The sequence below is a fragment of the Alligator mississippiensis genome, chromosome 3 (genome assembly GCF_030867095.1).
Source record: "Alligator mississippiensis isolate rAllMis1 chromosome 3, rAllMis1, whole genome shotgun sequence".
Taxonomy (NCBI): domain Eukaryota; kingdom Metazoa; phylum Chordata; order Crocodylia; family Alligatoridae; genus Alligator; species Alligator mississippiensis.
This window is the reverse complement of record NC_081826.1, coordinates 272,509,030-272,531,820: the sequence shown is the minus strand read 5'-3', so window position 1 is coordinate 272,531,820 and position 22,791 is coordinate 272,509,030. Positions and strand designations below refer to the sequence as shown.

Below are 22,791 nucleotides of genomic sequence, written 5' to 3'. Positions count from 1 at the left end.
ACAAAGCTTTGGTCAATGGTTTGATTGGGTAGAGATTCGGCCCAATTCAGTGGCTGAATCTCCAAATCTGAAATCGAATCAGGATACCCATTAAATCTCTCTGAATCGAATCGGAACCCCCCCGAATCGATTCGGAAAGATTTGGAGATTTGGACATAGACACAGGTTTAAATGTTTTTTCTACATAACTCAAGATACCAGGTGGCTCATGAATGCTGCAATGGTGGGACAGATGGAATGTCCCATAGCAGTGTGGGGGCTCCCCAGCGTGCTCAGCAGCAGACCTGGAAGTGGACCAGAAGCACTTCCAGTCCACTTCCGGGTCTGCTGGGGAGTGTGCAGGCAACCCCCCCCCCCCCCACTCAGCGACTGGTGCCTCCTGGGTCTGGGGGGGGGGGACATCCGGTGTCCCCCTGTGGCTGATCGCAGAGCCGGGGGGGCCTGGGAGGACCGCCCGCGTGTTCTCTGGTGGACCCAGAAGTGGATCAGAAGTACCTTCAGTCCACTTCTGGGTTTGCCACTGAGCATGCAGGAGGAGGGGCCTGTGCTCGTGTGGGACTCTCCATCTGTCCCAGCATTGTAGCATTCACAAATCATGCCTCATACCTCAAGGTATGTAGAAAAAACATTTAAAGGTGTGTCTATGGCCGAATTGCTGATTCTCTGAATCAGCATCGAATCTTCCGATTCAGATTTGGCCAAATCAACTTGGAGACAGTTATCTGAATCAACGATTCAAATCACTGTCCCTGATTTGGGCTGAATCCGAATCGAATATGACCCATTTCACACATGTCTACTGTCCAGTAGTGCTGCATCACGCTTCATGTCATGCAATGCTACTGTGCTGTATGTAGTAATGAGCTACTGCGCAGTCAGCATCTAGTGTAGCTGCAGCCAGTTTCAACAAGCTTTCACTTGTAAAACTTTCTAGTTAGAAAGCTTGTCTGCTTCAGAGCTACCAACTCTGTTGTCTTTTGGCTTGCACATGCTGGGTCAGTTCCAAAAGTTGACATCCAGACAGGCCCCAGCAGCTGTTCAATTAAACTGATTTTCTTGTTCATTTAATTGAAAATGCTAGCAAGAGAACTTTTGTTCACTGGAAATAAGGAAAAAATTAGAAATCAGAACCCCCTCCCCCCACCCCAAGGTTCTAATTCTGAAGTTATTTGCTTGAAGTTAAGAAAATATATCCCTAAAATGCATGGATTTTTTTCTTCCATCTTTAAAATAGTAATGACAACTCTTATCTGGAATTAAAGTAGTAGCTCATGGAGGCAGTGAAATAATTCATCCAACAAAAAATGTTGCTCTCCTCAAAGACCAATTATGATTTTATCAAATTAGTTTATATGATATTATACAATACATTCTCAGAGTCGTTGTTTACTTTCTATATAGTATTCAACATTGGTAATCTGAGATGTATGGATCAGTTGTGAATAAACATTCAAATCTGATGAGCAACTTCTAGCTGACAGCTCACTGCAGTCAGTGACAGATTATGCAATCCCTTCAGCTGACTTTGATCAGGGCCATCATCAAGTTACTAGCATGAATGCTTCACAAATATAAATGCTATGTAAGCAATCATAGGAATGCCCCTGGAAAGTAAACATCAAAACACATGAAAATGGAATATTTTACAGTAAATCTATCTTTCATTACATATTTGTAATACTATGTATTTGCAGTAGTATGGGGGTGTTGTTGCAGTGTATGAGGCCAGGGTTTGTTTTTTTTTATGATGCCTTTTATTGGTGCCGAAACTGAAGATGCAATAATCTGATAGGGTTTTGTCATGTGAAAGCTCATGCCCAGCTAGGCTAATGAAGGTATTTAGATTCAGATGTCAAGTACCACAACTAACATGCCCATAAAGTCAGTGACAGTGTGGCACAGGAACAAAGTCTTCCTGGTATTTATCCCTTTCATTCTAACTGCTAGGATACAATACCTCTTATGAGGTAGCTTCTTCCTGTTTTACTTGGTTGTGTACAAATAAGAAAAAAAAAACCCCAAAAGCTCAAGTCTAATACTGAATTATCACTATTTACAGTTTCCTAAATGACAGCCAATTTATACAGAAAATACTTGAGAGAAAAGCACTCCCTACTGTCAAATTAGAATGTCCAATTTACAAACATTCAAAACTGTTAGAGACATGTATTTCATCTACAAATATTCTGGTTTCTCATTAGAATGCATGCATTAATTACAAATTTTGTCTTAAAAAAATTCTAAGGAATTGCACATTTAGCTGGAACCCACATTCAGAAGTAACCTAAAAAGATAAAGTTAGAAACTGCTTTTCACAATTATTGCCAACAAAAAACACACTGTAAAAAAGGAACTGCATGCACAAAGAAAACTAAAACATTCATAATGATTTGTTATCCACTTCCATATAAAGGTTGTTATTCTTTAAAACCTTCGTGGCTATTAAACTTGCCAGTATACAAAGAAAAAAATAGTTTATTTCAGAATTCCACAAGTTAGGATTGTTATAACTTATCCAAGCCCCCTTCCCCCCATATCACCACCATTTTACCATTCCATTTCTGCTAAAGGTGGGGAGGGAGGGAGTGTGGAATAAATGTGCTCTGTTTATTCTCAGAGCAGGCATGGTACAGAAAGCAATAATGGAAGTCATCCCGCAGCCATCATCAACATGTCTGACTCATGTTTTAACAAAACCACTCCAATGCTTTGATTAGTTCCCTTTCAATCCTTGCTGCATCTGCCAACAAATTTGTTTAGCCAAAACAGTAATTTTTATTATGTGAACATTTGTCTTCAAGGAAGAATAACTAGAACCAGCAACTCATTTCACACAGACCAAAGCTCCGTAAGATGTTGAGTATTTTGGTTGCTACTGAATTTGATTGAATTTGAATTTGAGATCTAGAAATCAAGCTCCCTATAGCAATATAAATTGTCTATCATTTACCTGAGTTGGTAAACAAGCAGGGACATGAGATCTATTTTGGAAGGATGTGATATAACAGAAACTACTGCATGGAAGACTTGCCAATCTCACAGTAAAACAATATTATAATGGAAAATGGGGAAATATTTCCACAAACTGGATGCAAAAAACAAGTTTTCACTAGGACAGACTAGAAAAGGCCTTTGATGGATTTTTTTGTCTCTCTCTGAAGCATGGTTCATGGTTTTGTCCAATTAATTCTATGATGAATCCATGTACCTGTATTGATTGCTTTAAGGAACAGGGGAGAGCCAAACCATAGGGGTGAATACATTACATCATCTACATCTCAGTTGAATTTTTTTATATAGCAAATACAGTAACATAGAGCAAAAAAGGATTTCTTGTTTCCATTAAGTCCAGGCCCCTACACTTGTAGGCAATCATGAAATAAATGTTTGTATAAGACTCCATAAGAAACTCTGTCCATCCTCCTGTATCCTGCAGCTACAGGGCATTAGCAAAACAACTAGGTAAGGAAATCATTAAGTAATATATGTTCAGATAGTTTTAGGATATGAATGATAGGATTTGTATACAACAAAAAGGGCTAATGCTTGAAATACAATTTAAAAGTACTGGAACTGGACTAAGAAAATATAAATTCATTGAAATACTGAAAGGCCCATTCGTGATCAATATGCTATGTTCCTGATGAATTCTATCTTTCTTTGAGACTGAACTATTTCAAACAAGAAAAATACACTAAAAATGTAGAATTGCATAACTGTGTTTTTCTTCCAATTTGCTTTTTAAAAAAAATCCAAAATAAAAAAGAAACCACTTTACAGCAAAAGAAGAAATGTGCTAATTTTCAGCCTGAAAGCTAAAAGATTGATAAAGCTATAAGTTTCTCAAAAGAACCTGCACGAATGAGAAAAACTCATTCAACTTTAACTATAGGCTTTGTTACATGCTCAACCTATAAATATTTATCAGAAAAAAAAATAAAATATAAAGAGAATTATTTAACAATATACTTCTCCACCAGCAAGCTCTATATTGTGGTTGAGTGTTTTGTTCTCTGCTATCCACTTTGAAGTCTCTTGGTACAAAAATGGTTTCTCTCTGATCTTTGAGAGTTCAAACAAAGTATTCCCTATTCCTTAATGACTTTGCACAGCACGAGTGCTGTTTCTTTACATAATCCACACAAAGTATAGGTTAAGGGTGATGAAGAAAAAAGTGTTTCCCTGAAAGTAAAGTTGCCTATAGCAGTAACCACAGATAAGCTGTTCTTAAATAAGCACTCAAAGAAATTTCAGTCACAGGCCTATGATCTGAAACCACAAACAGCATTTTTTTTTTGATAAACTTAAAAAACAAGAATTTTTCCTTAACTTGGTGATCAAAAAAAATAAATAATTAAAGTTCTATTCAGAATGTCACAAATTCAACTGACTAATTTTAACAAATAGATTTTCATCTGTCAGCACAAGACATTTTACTTGAGATAAAACACTTTTATGACAATTTCAAACACAAATATTCCTTAAGATGTCTAGTTAAATTTTAAATGAAACAATGTTAAATTTCCTTTAGTTTATACAACTAAGTTTGATTGTCATATATGAACAATTTAAACAGGGTGACTAGAATTTAAGTGAAAGCCCTATAATAACTGGAATAGCCAATTCGATGTTAGTTATTCATAGATGAGGAATGGGAAGAAACAAACCTAAGTATTTTGCTAATATGACAAAAAGAATCTCTAAACAACTGAAAAAAGATACCCCCAAATTGGAAATCCATTTTGAATATGGAAAGAAAGAAACTCTTAAGAGAAAAAAAGTGCATCCACACTATTAACACAAAACAGATGTTTTCCCTTAAGGTATCAGAAATGCCTGAAACACAAGAGTAATTGTTTGTTGTTGCTCCAGCTGCTCACAACCCCCCCTCCACTCCACCAGCTGTGGCTGCTCACCACTTCCCCTCCCCCCACCCCGCCCACTGGCTCCGGCCCTCTTCACCCTCCACGACCCTTAGGGATGGCTCTGGTTGTTGCTGTTGCTTTTTTGTTTGCTTGTTTTCTTTTTTAACTCACTACAATCTTAGTCTTATTAAAAGGGGGCTTTAGGAAACTACAGGCCAGAATGTCAAAGGTATATAGGCACCTAGCACTTTAAAGGCATGTAGTGCAAACTCCCACTGATCTCAAGGAAGTAAGATACCTTTAAGGATCTTGGCCCTGCCCTTTATTGATCTTATAGGGAGTTATGCACAAAACAGTTGCCTCAAGAATGAAGCCTCAAGAAGTTGTTCCGAGTTGCCTCACTACAAGGGATTTTTCAGGAAGTCTTGGGACCCTCTAGGTTAGCTAGGCATTAAACGTACCTTAGATACCTAAATACATTTCTAGATCTGAGATGCTATGCCTATGTCTACCTTAGGTACATAAATACCTAAAATACCCATCTCTGGGTACCTAAACTCTGGCTGATATACATAAAATAACTTTGGAAAATGGGACTTAGTTCCTAGAGCTAATTTTACAATGGTACCTGTGTGTCTATGTACACAGAAGAACACACCAGGATTTAAAACAAGTGTCTAAGTTGGTGAAGTCCCCAGTGCCCAGATTTCACCAATAATAAATGGCAATAGCAGCAACTCCATCTGAAAATCAAAAAAGAGATTCAAAAGCATCATTTAATTTCAGGCTCCCTCCCAATTCAAAATAATTATTGTATTTGAAAGGTTTATTGAAAGAAAAATAGATCATATGTTTTCAAAGTCAACTATAGGGATGATGTAGGGAAAAGCTCTCCTTAAATATGTGCTGTTCAGTAATTTTGGAAACAGAAGCCTTGATTATGGTGTAAATCCAGTGCCCACACTGAAGGCTGCATTTTGGCAGGACCTAGTAGAATTAAATCTGAAACAAGCACAAAGTCTATAAAAGCCATATGTTAGTGACTATAAGAGGAGCATCTGCTACTATTTTAACAAAGTTCATTGTACATTTTCCACCTAGACCCTTTCAGCTTTCTAGGACTGCTGTGGATTCTACAATGCCTTTGGCTCTTTCTTCTTGAACCAATATTCCACCCTGCAAAGAGCCACAGGGAAGGAAGAAGAATAGGTTGATACAAGCCTTCTATACCTCTTTGTACTTTTTCTTGCATAATCTAGCCTATATTGTAAAGGAATCTTAAAAGGCTTACTGGCAAACTTAGGATAAGTTATGATTTCAGAACAGTCCCAAAGGATTATTAAAAAGGAACAGCACCCAAAGGAATATTTAGTATATCTACATAGCATTCAAAAGTCCTTCATTAAAAGAAAAATCATCTACAATCAGGGGTGATGCACTAGTACACTTGCACCCTCCTTTGATTCGTGCTTCATCCAAAGTTTAAAGCCGGCTGCCATCAGAGGCAGTAGTAACTATGAGGGAGTCAATTGACTGCATGGTTCATTATAATTTGCTTAATTCCTTCAACACTCTTCATTCCACGTGTATCAATGACACATTTTCCTCTTAAATGGTTTTAAATGGTTTCACTACTGTAGTTTCCCTTTCTTTTGCAATGCCCTGTCTGTTGCTGCTCCCAGTGATGTAGCTCCCAGTTAACATTCCTGAAGACTGTTTCTTAACTCTGGCTAAAAACATGGATTCACGTGAACTCAGGTGTGGAAATATAAATTCAGGTGAACATTAGCTCAGCTGTGGAAATCACTTTCAATGAAGCATTGTAAGAAATACCAAGAAACTAAACAAGGCTTGATTTTGTTTTATGAATATGAAAAAGACATGCACTTAACTGTAATAATTCCAGGCCTTATGAAAAAAACCTTCTGATTATTTTGCCTATTTTATTGTTTTATGTATTATATATGATATGGCAAATTAATGCACATTCCAATAAAGTTTGGGGAGCGTGGGGTTGGGGGGGGTTGTTGATTTTTTGTCTTTGCTTCAATATTAAATTGAATATTCAGGCTCATACTTATTAGTGAAGCTTCTGGTTTCTTTTTAACTAAAAAAAAAAAAAAAATGTATTGTGTATTATATGTGATGATGTACTACACCATCTGTACCACTCTGTCTTTTCAAAATCCTAGATCCACCCATATCTACAATCAACAGAAACCTGTAAGCAAATTGTGGAACCAAACAGGGACAGATATTTCAGGAGACCTAAGGATTACCAGGATAAGAAACAAGAATAGGAAACACTGTTTTACATACATTTTATCTTGAAATTAAGGGGTTGGGTGAGCAGAAAAGTTATAGCTGACATCCATAAATGATTTGCTGGAAAGCCCTAGAATGTTTTACTATATTCTGACTAATTTCCCGGATAAAACATTGGAGGCATTTCAGTCATAATTTAAAGTTCAAGTTTTTTGCAGCATATTCTACAGCTGTACAACTCTAGAATGTATTTGGCTTTATCATTCTATAAAGTTTGTTATTAGTCTTTCTGAATACAGGATTCAAATCTAATTAGAGTAATAAATCCCTCATTAACCTTAGATATATAAAGACACAGATATAACTGTACCTCTTTTTGGACTGATTATCAATATGGAAAAGGAACTGATAGAAAAGTAACTTAAAGTCCTATGGTAATTCAAGAAGCACCTGTAATACAAAATGATGCAGAACAGTCCCTCTGAAAATTCACTGAAAGAACGGATACAATTAAAAGCTAAAAACTTGGGTGCTTGCAAGAATAAGTAATTTAGTTCTCACTTGTCTTACAAACGCAACTTTTACTATCTCCTGCCATCAAGCCTTTCTATATTTTGACCTCTTTTTAAAGAAAGAAGTATGAACCTGTTGCTTTAATAAAATGAGTGTTCATGCTTGATTACTTTTCTGTGTTTTGCATCCATGTCTATTTATTTCTTCTTTAATGCTGGAGCAGAGATATAACTGGGCAATTAAGCAAACAGCATAGGGCAGTGTCAGGCTGCAGAGTCAGTGGTGTGCTGGCACCTGGGGTAGTAACTTGCGTTAACATTTTCAGCTGTGTTGTTTCCTTTCATTGTCCACAGTCCTATTATGACCTTTCTAGATAACTTGCATTTGGACCTATGTTTCCTATGTGTTTGTTAACCATCTAAATTTGCTCTGTTTCACAAATCTAATCAAAGTTGAATGTACACCAAAGCAATATTCACCAGCATTGGAGGCATTCAAGTACAGATGCGTGTTTGCATCGTTCTTAATATAGTGGGGTGGGGGGAAGAATAGATTCTAGAAGCTTTTTTGACTATAAGTCCTAAATTGACTGAGAGTTGAGAAAGAAAGCATCAGAGCTTGAACACTTCACTATGGTGACAGAAACAAAATCTGTAGGTCTATGTGCATGATTCAGTCCCAGGTCTGAATCCTCAAAAGCACCAAGGACTTGCATTAGAGACTGTCCGCATACTTAAAAGTTTAGTATGTACATCTCTACTGGCAAGACCAGGGGAACAAAATAACTTCTAAAAGGGGTCAAAATAGACCCACTTCTGCTGAAAATTGTATGTGTAATGAATCTCTCTCTTTTATATTAAAAAAAAAAAAAGCAAAAAACCCTAACCCCATGAAAGGCAAAACAATCCGACCTGACCATCATTCTCCAGGTTAAACCCCTTCTTTGTGCTCTGCTTTAACTGTTACTGCTCTCATACAAGGAGCACCTACCATATTTTGGAACAAGCGAAGCAAGCTATCATAACAAGAATCCCTTTCAGTATATAGTTTTTGTGATATAATTCTAATGTTTAGGATACGCATAGAAAATACAGCAGGTGGGCTGAATTCTATTAGACTATCATGAAACAACTTACTGGTTTGACATTTTTATTGGAAAAAAAAATACTACATAAGTTGGGTAGAAGTTATACAATAGAAGGACAATTTGAGTCCAGTTAAAAAGTTCTAATTACTACCAAGAATTTCACCAGCACAAATGAGAGCAGAATTTGACCATAAATTACTTAAATATGGAAAATGAACATAAGGATTTCTGTGGAAAAAAAGAATAAACATTTTCTGAAAACAGGTCCATTTCAGGTTTATTCTGGTTGCACCAGGGACAAAGGTAATAATGTCATTTATTTATTTCACCCATAGCCATAAGACACAGAGCAGCTTCCAATAAAAACAAATAACTCAGAGAGGATCCCTCAAACAACACCCCAAAACCCCAAGAATTCCAGCTTCCACACTTTCCTCAACTACCACCTTCCTGCACAAGCCCCCACAAAAGCAAACCTTCCCATCAATTCCAAACACCTCCCGGACACCACTCATATCCAGATGCAGGATACAAGAATCTCCTTCTACCCCTCCACGCTCCCCACCTACTCACCCCACCCCCCAACTAATCCTTGTGGCAGAACCAGCTCCGCTATTATCCCCTTTGAGCCTACAGCCCCATCACCCCTTCAAGGCTGTAGCTTTCAGGACCCTCCCCTCCAAAAAACACTTAACTCCTTTCCCTCCCCCAACAAAACACAAACACAAATTCCCCAATACTAAAAAAAAAAAAAAAAAAAAAAAAAAAAAAAAAAAAATGAATATCTTCAGTCTTCACCTCAGGCACTGCCAAAGGGTACTCTTCTAGCTGCAGGTGCCCAGGGAGAACTGCTGACTTTATAGGGCCTGCAGGCTTGGCCAGATCCTTCTTCCCCACTTCAGATAGCCACAATGAGGATTGACTTTGGCCCCAACTCTCCAACAGAAGGAAGGTGGATGGGGAGAGTAAGTGATAGTGCAGTTCTTCAGCATAAGGAGACCCGTTGGCTTTGTAGGGCCTGCAGGCTGTCTTGGTCCTTCCCCCCTTCTCTTCCGTATTATGATTATGAACCAGGAAGCAGTTCTATTTCAAAATATTAGAAGCTTGTTTGACTTCATGGATTTTTACTATAATCACTCTCTTAACAGATTTTTCTTCTGTAGAAGCTAAATACTGTCGTCCTTCAGGTAACACTGACATTGACTCAGGCTGAAACAATTTTTGGTCATTAACATACATTGCTATATGTCTACAATGAGCCCTCCAATAATTAGGATACACTGATACACTTCAGTTTTTTAAATTAATCAAGCCTCTGGGAAAGAACCAAGGAAACAGATAGCTAAAGGACTTTCAAGCAATTAAGTACAGTACAGTTAGGTTAAAAATTAAACATTGCAAAGTAGGTTAAGAGTTTCCTCTCCTAAAAGTTGCATGTTGATAGATCAGAATGCTCCCAAGGCTTAGTATGATTGAAAGCAGGGGAAAAAAGGACATTGCTTGAGAAGTTTGTGCTTCAGCAAAGAAGGTAAATGTTTACCACTGTTGTAATTCCACATTTCATCATATTTAAACTTACCATTTCTACAGCAGTGTCCATCTGAGACTCTCAGTTCCTAAGCATTTATTAGGCTTCAAAAATTCCCTTGTAAACAAGATTTACATTTTGTTTTTGCAAGGTAAACTGAGAAACAGAAATGTAAAGCCTCAGATTTTCTAACCGATCCAAACTGGGCACTGAGAAACCTATCCAAACTGGGCATTGTGACAGGATTCACCTCCACAAGACGGTCACTGCTGCCATTCTGACCCTGTTCTGCCCTGCTGGTCTCTTGGGCCACCACCCTATGCTAGCCTGCTACACCTTGATGCATGGGCAGCTGGTGCCTCCTGAGTCTGGGGAGGCATCAGTGGGGCACAACTGGGGAGGGGGTCCCCCAGGGGCCAGCTGGCAATGGGAGTCCCAGCCAGCCCTTCTGCCACTAATGTGCCTCCAGCGGAGCCAGTTTGGGCCGAGGGGGGGGAGCACTAGTGCTCTCTATGCTTCCCTACCAGCCAGAGCACATGTTGTTGGGGAGGCACCAGTGCTCCCAGGGGGGGTATGAACCCCGCTGTGCCCCCCCCCCAACGCATCACCTATGCCTTGATGTCTAAATAAGAAATATGGGAGGTTGTCCTAGAGACCAGAGTAAGCCTTAGGTACTTCAATCTGCTTTGCTTATCCCTGAGCAGTGTGTTCTGTTCCCAATCCCTGCCTGAGCAAGGCATTACTCTTTTGTCTTCTCTCTCATCTCCAGGGCCCATGGACTCTGCCTCACTCTCTTTTTCTCTGGGTCTGGGCTTGTCAGCCCTGTCTCAATGTCATGGGACCTAGACCCTGTAGCTAATCCTCCATGTCTAGCAGGTACCACTTGCATGCTGCTAGCACCAACCATCATCCTGCTGACCCCAATTGCCATAGGGGAAGTAATTATGGCCTCCACAGCTACACCTGTGCCCCACAGATCTTTCCTCAACAAACTTCCCCAGAGCTCCTAGCCCTGTTTGAGCAGCAGTCCTCCAGGCATCTGTTTGTCCTTTCTACCCACCAGACCCCTGGTCCTAGCAGGTCTCTATCTATTTACTGGACTCCTAGCCCTGTCTCAACTTCTACTCATACAATCCACCAGGTCCTGGATCTTTGCAGGGCTTTCTTTCTAGGCTGAAGCCCCTTTTGTGCTTACTCATTGGGCCCCTGGCCCTGTCTCAGCTTCAGCCTGTGCAGCCTATGGGGTCCCAGACCCTTATAAGGTTCTCTCTTGGCTTCAGCCCCTAAACCACTTGGCTTTGTCCCACATTGCCCACTGGGACCTAAACCCTTGCAGCTTTAGCCTACCAGCATGGAGTACCTCCCAACCCTACCCATGGCCTCCAAACCATCCCAACCTTCCAGGCTAGGGACAGAAGTTACACATAAACCAGTTTAAGTGATCCAAAACTAATTTAAACCTGTAACAGAACAGCAGCTCAATGCACATAAACCAGTTTCAAAATGACTGAAAATGGGTTAAGATAAACCTGGTTGAATGTAGTATCAGACTTAACTGATTTGGGTCAAACCAGTTTATGGAGCTTCTGCCCCAGACCCCTTCCTGGCTCAAGTTAAATCACAGCCTCCCATCATCCCAGCATGCTTTCCAGCCCTGGGCTGGGCTGTGCTGTCTGCTCCACAGAGCAGGGCTGGTTCTGCCCCCCTGATCTCTAGCTGGAGCCATGAGAGCTGGCTGACAAGGGGGTGAGGGAGGGGATAAGCCCGGCTGGGGTTGCAGACCAGTCCACAGGGGGGTAGTGTCCCCCCCAGGCAAGCCCCGGCTGGGGGCTGGGGCCAGGGAGGGTGGTTACACACCACTTCCCCTGTTCAAAATTTACTGCTGGCTGCAACTGTGGACTACAAATCCCCAAGGCACCTGGATGCAGTAAAAGGAAATTATGAGAAATCCTGCAGTGTCCTTGTGCTGTAATTTTGGACTGCAAATCCCAGAGACCTTGAGGGCAGCAGGAAGAAGTGAACATACAACCAGAGAGCAATGCTCTTGCACCCCCAGCTTTTAGCCTGAGCCACTGCAGGTATGTGGATGCATTTTCTGAAGCAAAGGTAAATGTCTTTTCACTTCTGTTTCAGTTTAATCTGTGTAGTTTAAACTAACCCGCAAACACTGAATCCATTTAGCCTCGGTTTTTTTGACTGTCTGTACTCCAGTCAGAACATAAACACCTAACACAAAACCACTTGGGAGGTATTCAGCATCTCCTTCCTCCTTAGGATCAGGGCCAGTCTTAGCCTGTAGTCCTGGGCTAGGCTTATCTCCTTCCCCTTCCCATCTATGATCTCCTGACCTCCGGTCCAGTCGGGCTCAGGGGTTTCTCTTTTCCCCAATTAGCAGTTTATTGCTCTGGCCTGCTTCTGCCCTGCTACCTCTCTCTCCTACCAACTGGGTTATTGCTTTGCAGCTAGCCTCCCTGCACCATTACACTCGCTCACTTCTAGTAGTAGGGGCAGAGGTCCACTGCTACAAGCACTCAGAAATCAAGCTATTCAAAATAGAGAAAAGAGTGAGCTTAAGCATATTGCCACAGATCACAGAAGTCACAAGGCCTCAAGAATCTTGGCTTTCAGTTCTGTGCCATGCATTCACACAATACATTAAGTTCCATTTCCTTCCACATATTCACTTCTAAGCTACCTTTATAAAAGAACAAACAAGAACAAGGCTCTCCTGAAGTAGACAATGATTTTGCTTAATGTTACTGGCCAACAGTTAGTACAGTAAAAATCTGACAGATAGCTTTAACCTTATATAACTGGCATCTTTTATTCCCAGCCCAAATATTCTGCTCAGTTTACAACATATATATTAGAAAATAAATAAATAAAAGTAACTATGGTTAGTTTTGAATACAATGTAGTAAAGTGGCAAAGGATAGAAAACATGCTTTGATTAATTTACCTACTGCAGAGCAAATTTAAAAAAACTCAAAAACATCACTTTTTAGAAGCCAAAAGAAAACAATAGAGATGGGAAAGAATTTGTATTAGTCATATACACATACTCTTAAACATTGCAGAAAAAGTCTTACTGATACACACATTGCAATTTATTTAGCTAGCTTAATATTGAAAGGTTAAACCATTTTGCAGAAGCACAAGAATTGTTGTTTCCTTCTTCACTGGTGCTCCAGAATGATAATGCAAAAATTTAACTGAAAGTAAAATGTTTCAGTTTGTGGAAGGATCTTCTCTGGGGGGTAAGGCAAGACAGTAGGGTTGGTGATGGGGTGTGGGGAAGAAGTTTCTTGTATCTGGACATGGGATTGATGGCAGGGGTTAGTTGTGTGGGGTTTCAGGCAGGTTAGGGTATGGTGGGGGAGAGCCACAGAGGGTGCAGTGGCATGGCTACACCTCTCTTTCAGACTGGACTACATTGCAGGAGCTTACAAGGACTTCTTTAAATCCCCAAAGCAGGGAAGAATTCCCTTCCATGCTCAAAGGCACATCCCCTCTGCTCCCCTTCCCCTTCTTCCCCACCTGTTGCTGCTGCTTTCGCCACTGTCCTGGGCATGGAGGAAGATTCAAAATTGCTCCAGACTGCTCTTTTTAAAGTACCCACAGGATCCTGCAACGGTCTGCCAACACTGGTGTTTAGGGTGGAAGGGGGAAGAGGTTGTGCGCTGGGGTGCAGCCACCCCTGCAGCACATATGGCTGTTCCCCACCACCCTTTTGCCAAATATTAAATCTGCCCACAATTGTAGCTATCAGGTTTTGTAGTGCTTATTGGGTAATCTTGTTTGTGAGTTGTTTGGTTATTGCAAGCTTCTCTGAGACTTTTGGATAGAGTATGGTACAACTCTAAGAAACAAATAAAAAAAAAGAATTAAGAGTTTTACAGTGTCCCCTTCTCTTTCAGACATACAGTTCTTTCTGTGCTACAGTAATTTAGGTCCAACGATATATTTTATCTATGCCATGATGTTTGTTTTTTGTAAACTGAGAACACTCTCCTACCCACAAAAAGAAGAGGGGAAATAATAGTATTCCAGGACACTGCATATCATCATTCTGGAAAAAAATGTAATGAATGGAATTTTATTCTAGGGTAACAATGGCTACAATGAGGCTGTAGTGAAATCTTATAAATGTGCTTGGGCTGAAGCTTGCACTCTAGTTTTACCTTCTACCATAAGGATGGCATCAGTAAAAATTATTTTTTTTTTTTTAACTAATAAAGACAATCCTTTCCAGAGCCTCTGAGAAATGTGAGCTGGCTGCACAGCTTTTGGTCAGTGAAGCATGTTCCCACTTGCATATCGCATATGCTCTGCTGATGCTGGTGAGGTAGTCGGGGTATGAGACCATGGCTCTCCCCATCCTGGAACACTAAAAATACAACACAAAAAATGCTTGTAACTGTTATTGAGATGCCTAAAGACATACATTGTTACCTGACTTTAAGCACCAAATTTGATAATAAGCTAGTTATGATACAAACTAACAAGGATTACTTGGATTACATTGGATTGAATATCATTAATAAAACAATAAAATCAAGTCTAAGAGAGACTTACTGGGTCTTCATTCCCAACATCAAGACAAGTTTTATTCCCTATAGGATATTTTCCATTTGTCTACATATGCTTTTATGTGCGCTTAAACTTAATGCACATTTGCATAAATTTAGGTGTGCATCTAAATGTGTATACACTAAGGCGCTAACACAGGTGTGCAGACCAATTTGGAGCTAAAGTTAGTTCCAAGTCAATGGACATGCTGCATTAAAGTGCATTAGTGCGTCTGCATGTTCGCTGTTGCAACTTAGCTATTCACACATCAATCTGATACCTGCTTTATGCAAGTATCAAAGGAAGGCTCGAATAGCCTAAAAAAAAAAAAAAAAAATCACCATTTTAAGGTGCATTAAGGGAATACACATATAGACATGTGCCTTAAATTGGGCTAATGCATATTAAATGTGGATATGCAGATGTGCCCCCAGTCTAGTTTGAAATATCTAAAGTTATGGGGCTTCTAATTCACTTCAGAAACTATTTCAAAGCTTAATAGAACATGCTGTCAGGAATAGTTCCCATATACTAAGGAAATGAACTAGTAACATATAATAAGGCTGCAAATTTGTCATGTTGGCTTTTAGCAACTAAAATAGGATGATGAAAATGAAAGAAAAAAAAGTGCCAAAAGATGAGGAAATACAGTAAACAAAATGTCATTAATATCCTATATTTTCCATAAGCATAAATGAAAGAGTTCATGTGCCACAGTGAGTCTTATTCACAAGACTTGCTATCATAACATTAAAAAAGGCTTAAAGGACATTTCTAGTAAATTAAAACAAACTACACAGGTTTTGTGGCATTTATGAATGGTAACATAAAAATCAGAGTTTTAAGAGGTAAATATTAGTATTCAACTCAAAATTATGAGACTTGCACAGAGAATGTGACACTATAGACTCTAAAAATACAAAAACAAAAACCACACAAATACAATGGATGTATAGTGAGTATATAGTGAGGCCTGAAGCAAGGTGCCTCCAGCATACAGTTATGTCAAACATAGGCCATGCCATTATTATAGCCACTAGAAAACAGAATTACTGACATATTTGAAAAAGAGACAGACATTATTGCCAATGAAATTAATCCTCCAACCCTCCTACTTTCCCTTATAAAACCTATATGTAAAATATTTCATAGATCTTGTAAACATTTGTTGCATCCCTGATTTGAAAGGTTCCATCTGTGATACAGAGGGACAGGCTCATGGCTTACCCTAAATAGCTTTAAATATGTATTTTTAGTTATACCAAATAAAGGAGGTGACAAACAGGTACATGGGACAAGGAAATACAGGAGCTAAAAAAAAAATAAAAAAATCAAGAAGTACATGACAGAAGAGTATATGCAAGCTGCACAGATAAGATACTACATTTCTCACATAGAAGCAATTGTCTGTACATTTTCAACACTTTCCATGTTTTCAACACTTCCTTAATAAAAGGAAGAATTGGAACTTAATGCAAATATATCATTAACATAATATCCCTCCATTTTGGATTTTCAAGGGGTTCATTGATTGACACACAGTCTTACGAGCAAAATTTTCTACTAACATTTTCCGAACAAACAGAACTGTTTCATTTTCAGTTCACACTGAAACATCTTTCTGGAAATATCTGGATGCAAGACACTTTATACATATCATCATGCCTTGTTCCAGGATTAAAAGATAAGCTATAGTTTTAGAGCATTTATTTATAATTAAGTATTGAGAAAGCTTATATTCTATATCTAAAATGTATATGCAATCACTATATTGTTCAGTATCAGTTTTAATCTAAATTTTTGATCTGGCACATCATTATCACATGCTAAGCCCCACAGATTTATGCTGAAGTTTTAAGACTGGCTCTATTTTCTTGTATATACCAAGATTTTCCCTGATAAAATAGACTATGTCAGAAAAAAGAGGTTTATTGCAAGAGGTTTTTAGAGGATCTTGTTAGGAGGAGGAAGATACTCTGCCTTGTACAAACCAACATAAAAAGAAGGACTCAAAGACATCTTCTGGACTATGAAGTCCATTCCACTGCTGTAGCAGGCAATCATATTATATAATCCACTGCACAAAATTATCCAGTTCCCTGTGAAAGCCAGCTAGGTTTCCTGCTCCCCCTTCTTCCATTGGGTGTTCCAGAGCACTGCTCATCAAATGGTTAGAATCAGCTAAATTAGCAATTATCCTCTCAGTCTAAAGATAGGCATCTATTTTTTAAATTTATTTTTTATATGGATACTGGCTGATATGCTACAAGATATGCACAATTGCATAGTATCTACAAAAGATGCAAATTTATTCACTTGACCTGAAATGTATAAAAGAAAGATGACATTGGGCTTGACCTTTGACACATGTGAGCAGTCCCTAAAATTAATGGAATTTCTAATGTGCCCAAGGGTTGCAGCACTGAGTAAATATTCAGTTGGTATCTGACTGAACAGCCCACTATATAAAAATCATAACCAATACTAGAATGCAATAATGAAGTCACACTACTACCATGTCATCCTTTAAACATAATAATTAACTTGTTAATACATTATTTAAATGTACATGAATATAAGTGAATCACTCACAGTAAGACCTTAGGTATGTTCTATTTTCATAGTATGACTGATAGACTAAAATGGCTAACGCCACAGCACTCCCCAATATGAATGGTATACACATATGAGTCCAACCATTGATTTCAATGGCCTTAAGGAGCACTCTGAAGCATACAGAAGGCTTTCAGCACTTTTAAAAAGCAAATTGAACAGACCACTTGTATGAGTCACATGAGTATGAGGTTACTACAGTTAAACTCAGTAAATTTAGTAATCACAACTGGATTATAAGAGTTCATCCTGACATGTATTTGGTATACTGTTTACAATAGTCTCCCAATTAGACATTAACCCCAGAAGACTGAATTGTTCTCTTGCAAGAAACTACCGGAAACAAATGGTCCCCTTATGGGAAACAATGTAATACTTATGAAACTTCTTTCTCCAAAGTAGGCACACATCTAATGGAGAACTTGGGCCACTGACACATAAACGAGGTATCCTGAGAAGGCTTCTTGCATCCCGAGGAAAAAAAAAAAAGTTGTAAACATATTACCCTGTGAATCAATCCCTGTTCCAGTCCAGATATTTTCTTCCCAAGACAATTGCTTGCTTGCATGCAGTTGTGCTGAGGCAGTTTCTTTCAGGTTTTTGCTTCAATGTTCCCCATCTCAGGGCAACTCTGTTCATTTAGCTGTGGCTAGAATTCTTTGCAGCACAGCTTAGCCAAGGCACGCATGAACTAAGATGCCAAAAACTGACCATGCTCATGGCCAATTTATAAACTACTGAGTTTACATACAGCTTTATTTAAAAAGAGGAAAAAAGCAAGTGACAGACTTAAAAAAGTCAAGATATCTGAACATCAAAAAGATGCATAGTGAGTAGTCTCATATGCAAAAGATGACAATTTTATGAATATTTCATCCAAAGCACATTAGAATGCCACCTGCAAATCTGATACACTAAAAATCTTCAGCACTATGAAAAAACAAAACAAACCAAACACTTGACATAATGGACCTGCAGCTCTCATGAGATTTACATGCATTATATACATGCACACACTTCATGCTTCCAATCTGAATTTTCTTTAGCAGTGATATTCAGAATGACGCTGGCTCTTGGATGCTATTGTTAATAATTAGTTAATATTTTTTTCCATTTTTAGAACCACTTTGCCTTATGCTTCTAGTCCAAACCCATCAAATATTTATTTTTGTCATATTATCTTGCTGATCAAGTGCGATGCTTGGACAAGCATAAGCAGATATTTGACTTAGAAACAGGGTAGTAAGGGAGTGATGTTATATACTGTATTAAAATGTGAATAGAAAAGGAATAGAAGTTCCTGCACCTAAGAAATACTCAAGCTTTCCCTACTAACAAAAATTTTACCCTTTTAACAAAACCAGTAGACCTAAAGGAGAACCAGCCCATTTGCGTGGATGCTATTATAGCGTAAAATGTGCTCTGATGCCACTATGCCTACTCCTTCATACAAAATATTTCAGTAAAAACAAAAACACCCTTAACTGAAACAGTCATAGTGCTACAAAGACTGTGTTTGCACAAGACTTTAAAATAATACTAAGACTTTAAAAAGCTGTGAAATCCATCTCAAGAGATTATGAAAAATAAGATGTTATGAGATAAAAATATGATTTTAAATTCTTCCGAGAAATACAAAGTAAGCAGTTAGCTAAAGTATCTGTAGATCCGAGTCTTGTAAAGAATGAACATAGTCAGATGTCTACTAGGGAGAGGGGAAGAGGGGCAAAAGCTGCAAGTGCTCTGTGCTTGCAGGTAACGCTCAGCCTTAAACATTAAGGCCCTACTGGGCATATCTACACATGCAATTATGGCACCTGAATAAACTACGGAGCTTATTGCTCCAGAGTTAATTGCTCCTAGGTGCATCATTTGAACATGCACCCGGAAGCAATTAACTGTGGAGCAATATACTCCACAGTTTACTCACTTGCCCTGAGCAGAGCATCTCCAGCTGACAGAGGCTCCGGAGGGTGAGCCTGCTAGTCCAGGGATGTTCCCCCTGGCTCAATGTGCTGCAAAGGGGCTGGCTGCAGCAGGAGGGAGCTTTAGCAAGGAGCTAACTGGCAGACAGCCCATACACAGAAGCACCCTCCTGCCCCAGCCAGCCAGGCAATGTCAACACATCTGCTGCTGTGGAGTTTTTTACACCACCAAAGAACTTGTATTTACAAGCACTGTCCTGCTGTGGAGTAAATTAGTTTACTCCAGCCAAATAGGGGTGCATATGTAGACATCAAAATGTTAGCTAATTAGTCAAATGCATACTGTCTCATGTAGATGCACCCATTTTGTGCTAAAATACTACTAATATACTTGTCGTATGCTTCCTCCAAGTTTATCAACATAAAATATTTCACTTGCATGACAGAAGCCTATTTAATTCATGAATCTGTATCACCTAAAATATTACTTAACTTGGAGTGTAATCCTGTAACTACTGAAGTAAATTTACTCAGGAGCAGTACATTTTATTTCATCTTATACGCAGATAACTAAAATGGCTTGCATTGTATATCTGCCTCTAGTTCCACATACTGCCTCCACATTGCTGACTTTAGACTGTTGTGACCCTGCTACACCCCATGCAGGAGAGTATTAGGACATAATAAGCTTCTTAATCCCCAACGCATGCTAGCCAGCCACATCACCAGACCCTGTCCAAGGTGCTACTTCCCTTCTCATGTAGGAGAGGCGAGTGGGTGGACAAAAGGTTAAGAGTAGACTGAATCTTGGCTCCATCATCCCTATTTCACTGCTAGTGCAGCTGACCTGGCATGTAAGGGGAGAAAAGCCATTCCAGGAAAAGAAATGGTACAGTGTATTATCCCCAGGAAGTTAGAAACTGAAAAGTGACTGAGAATCACAGGAGTGCCTCTTTGCTCTTCACTTAGCTGGGCTGCCCTTTTCTTAGGTTTGATTGTAAGGTGCTAGTACAACCCACTGAGTAACACCTTGCTCTGTGAATAGTCCTAATGGGTGTAAGAGGAATCTCTCTCTTGTTTCTTTTGAAATATACTATTTATTTTTGGTCTTTTAAATAAACAAATATGTAATTTATGTTCTGTTATGGTAAAAGTGTCTTTAAAGGGATACCACCTTTCTGTTGGATATACTTATTATTATGTATAAATGGGTAGACAAATAGATCAAGCAATCCCCTTGAGTATCAATTCCCTTAAGTATAGTTATTATTTCAGCAAATATTTCTATTGCTAGGATTACCAAAATTTGCAAAGATATTCAACCAGCTCTTAGATGGTAAACTGATGTAGTTCCTCATTAAAGCTTGTATCTGTGCATGCACACACATGAAAACAATTCTTCCTGTGCGTTTACTGCCATTACTCTTAAGAAAAGTGATTTTATTTTATAGCTAGATATACTTCTACAATTTCAAAACGAACATGTAATTGGATATGATAGTGTTAGCTGGGAGAAAATACATCTTTTAGTTTAAAATCTCTACTGTACATCTAGCTCACAAGTTTTAAGTAATGTTTATGCTTATTTTTTCCAACAACATAAGTAACATAAATATTCTTCTGAAGAATGAACCCAATGTATTCTTGGCATAATTGAATATGAACGTGACACCAGGGTTATCTTTTTTCACATATCACTGAAATAAAATAAGTTCTCCCCATCTCCCACATGGACAGTCCCATTTCTTTTGACTGAGAACAAGCCTTCATTTTTTTTTCGGGGGGGGGTTGTCTTTGGGGTGTTTTTTTTCCTTTCTTGGTTTTTTATTACCCAACAAAGCTCATGAATTTGGATATCCTTTCAAACCACCTATTAAAGGATTACATTGAAAAGGTCACTGGTTTTTATCGTTGCCTTTTTCTTGCAGCCTTTTCAATGCCCTTTAAGTAGCATGTAACAGGCTGGGGGGGGGGGGGGGGAGGGGGGAGACAAAACTGTATGTCTGTACGGGGATGCGGACACCGGCGTGTTCCCGGAGGGGCAAGGACAGAGATCCCAAGGTTATGCTCAAGTGTGGCCCAAGGTTTGGGAGACGCATCCTCCAGCACCCTGGAGAGCTCCCACGGAGGGAGACGAGTTTCTCCCTGTTTCCTTCCCCTCCAGGCCCAGGGAAGTCTCTTCCTTGAGGCAACTTCCCGGCTCCGACCAGCCTCTTGCCTTCCAAAACAAACAACCCCAGAAAACAAACCCTCTCCGGTACCCCACCCCACCCCCTCCTCAACCCGCCTGGCGGCGCTGGAGCCTCTGCCTGTCACTGCTACAACTTTTCTCTGCTCCGGAGAAGTTGCAGCTGCCCTTGGCCTCGACACCTCCGAGCCCAGCGCCCGCTCGCCCGGGGCAAGGCACGGACTTCAGCAACCAAGTGCCCCGCACACACTGGCGGAGGGAGCAAGGAGCAGCGGGGACCCTTATCCCCTGCGGCTGCTGGGAGACGGCGGCGCGAGGCTGGGAAGGGACGGGGACCGCGGCTCGGGGCGGCGGCTCAGGCGCTGGGGGCTGCGGGCGGGGCGGGGCGGGGCGAGGCGAGGGGCCCGGGCGGGGGCAGCAGCGGGCACGGCTGCGAGGCAGGGCACGGCAGGGGGTCCTCCCCGCCCCACCTGTGCGCCCCGCACTGACCTGAAGTCGCTGTAGGGGTGGATGATCCAGAACCCCGCAGTTTTAACCCGTTCCTGCTCCTTCTCCACCGCCTTCTGGCTGCCGAACATGCGGAGCGAGAATTTGTTGACGCCGGGCTGCAGCATGGAGGTGAGCTGCCGCTGCATGAAGCCGTACTGCCGCGGCGGCCCCTCGCCCTCGCCCTCGGCCGCGCCGGGCTCCTCGCACCCGCCGCCGCCGCCGTCCACTTTGAAGCACACCGAGTTGCCGTGCTCCTTCGGGCTGCCGCGAGCCGCGTCCCCCGCCGGCCCCGCCGCCGCCTTGGCCGGGAAGCCGCCCGCGCTGTCGTCGCGGCTGCCGGGCGAGGCACCGAGCTTGCCGCCCTCCATGCTGCGGCCGGCCGAGCGCGGCCCGGCGCCGGGCACCTCGCTCCGCAGCTCCGCGCCGCCGCCGCCGCCGCCGCCGCTCTGCTCCGGCTGCCCAGCCCGGGCGGCTCTCCCCAGCGCCCGCGCCGCGCTCCCCTCGCCCGCCCTCTGCCGGCCGCGGCCCGCGCTGCGCCGCTGACATTGAGCGCCCGCGAGTCCTTGAAGGCGCCGGGCGGGGAAGGGGCGGAGCGGGCGGGCGGGCATGTGTGGGGCTCGCCGGCAGCTGCGGAGCCGCACGTGCGCGCCCGGCGGCCGGGGCATGTGTGGGGAGCGCACGTGCGGCCGGGGGCGGCCGGGGACAGGCCTGGGGAGGGAGGAGGGAGGCTGCGAAGCGGAGGACGCTGC

At 41.1% G+C, this 22,791-nt stretch overlaps 1 protein-coding gene across 1 annotated transcript in view; it reads right to left on the bottom strand.

Annotated features, from left to right (window-relative positions):
- Positions 1 to 22,410, bottom strand: part of HCN1 (hyperpolarization activated cyclic nucleotide gated potassium channel 1) — a 311,415-nt gene extending 289,005 nt beyond the window's left edge. The window contains exon 1 of the mRNA XM_059723553.1: positions 22,043 to 22,410. Coding sequence (XP_059579536.1) covers positions 22,043 to 22,410 — 368 coding nt within the window. The remainder of the gene's footprint in view (positions 1 to 22,042) is intronic.
- Between the last annotated feature and the right edge of the window lie 381 nt (positions 22,411 to 22,791).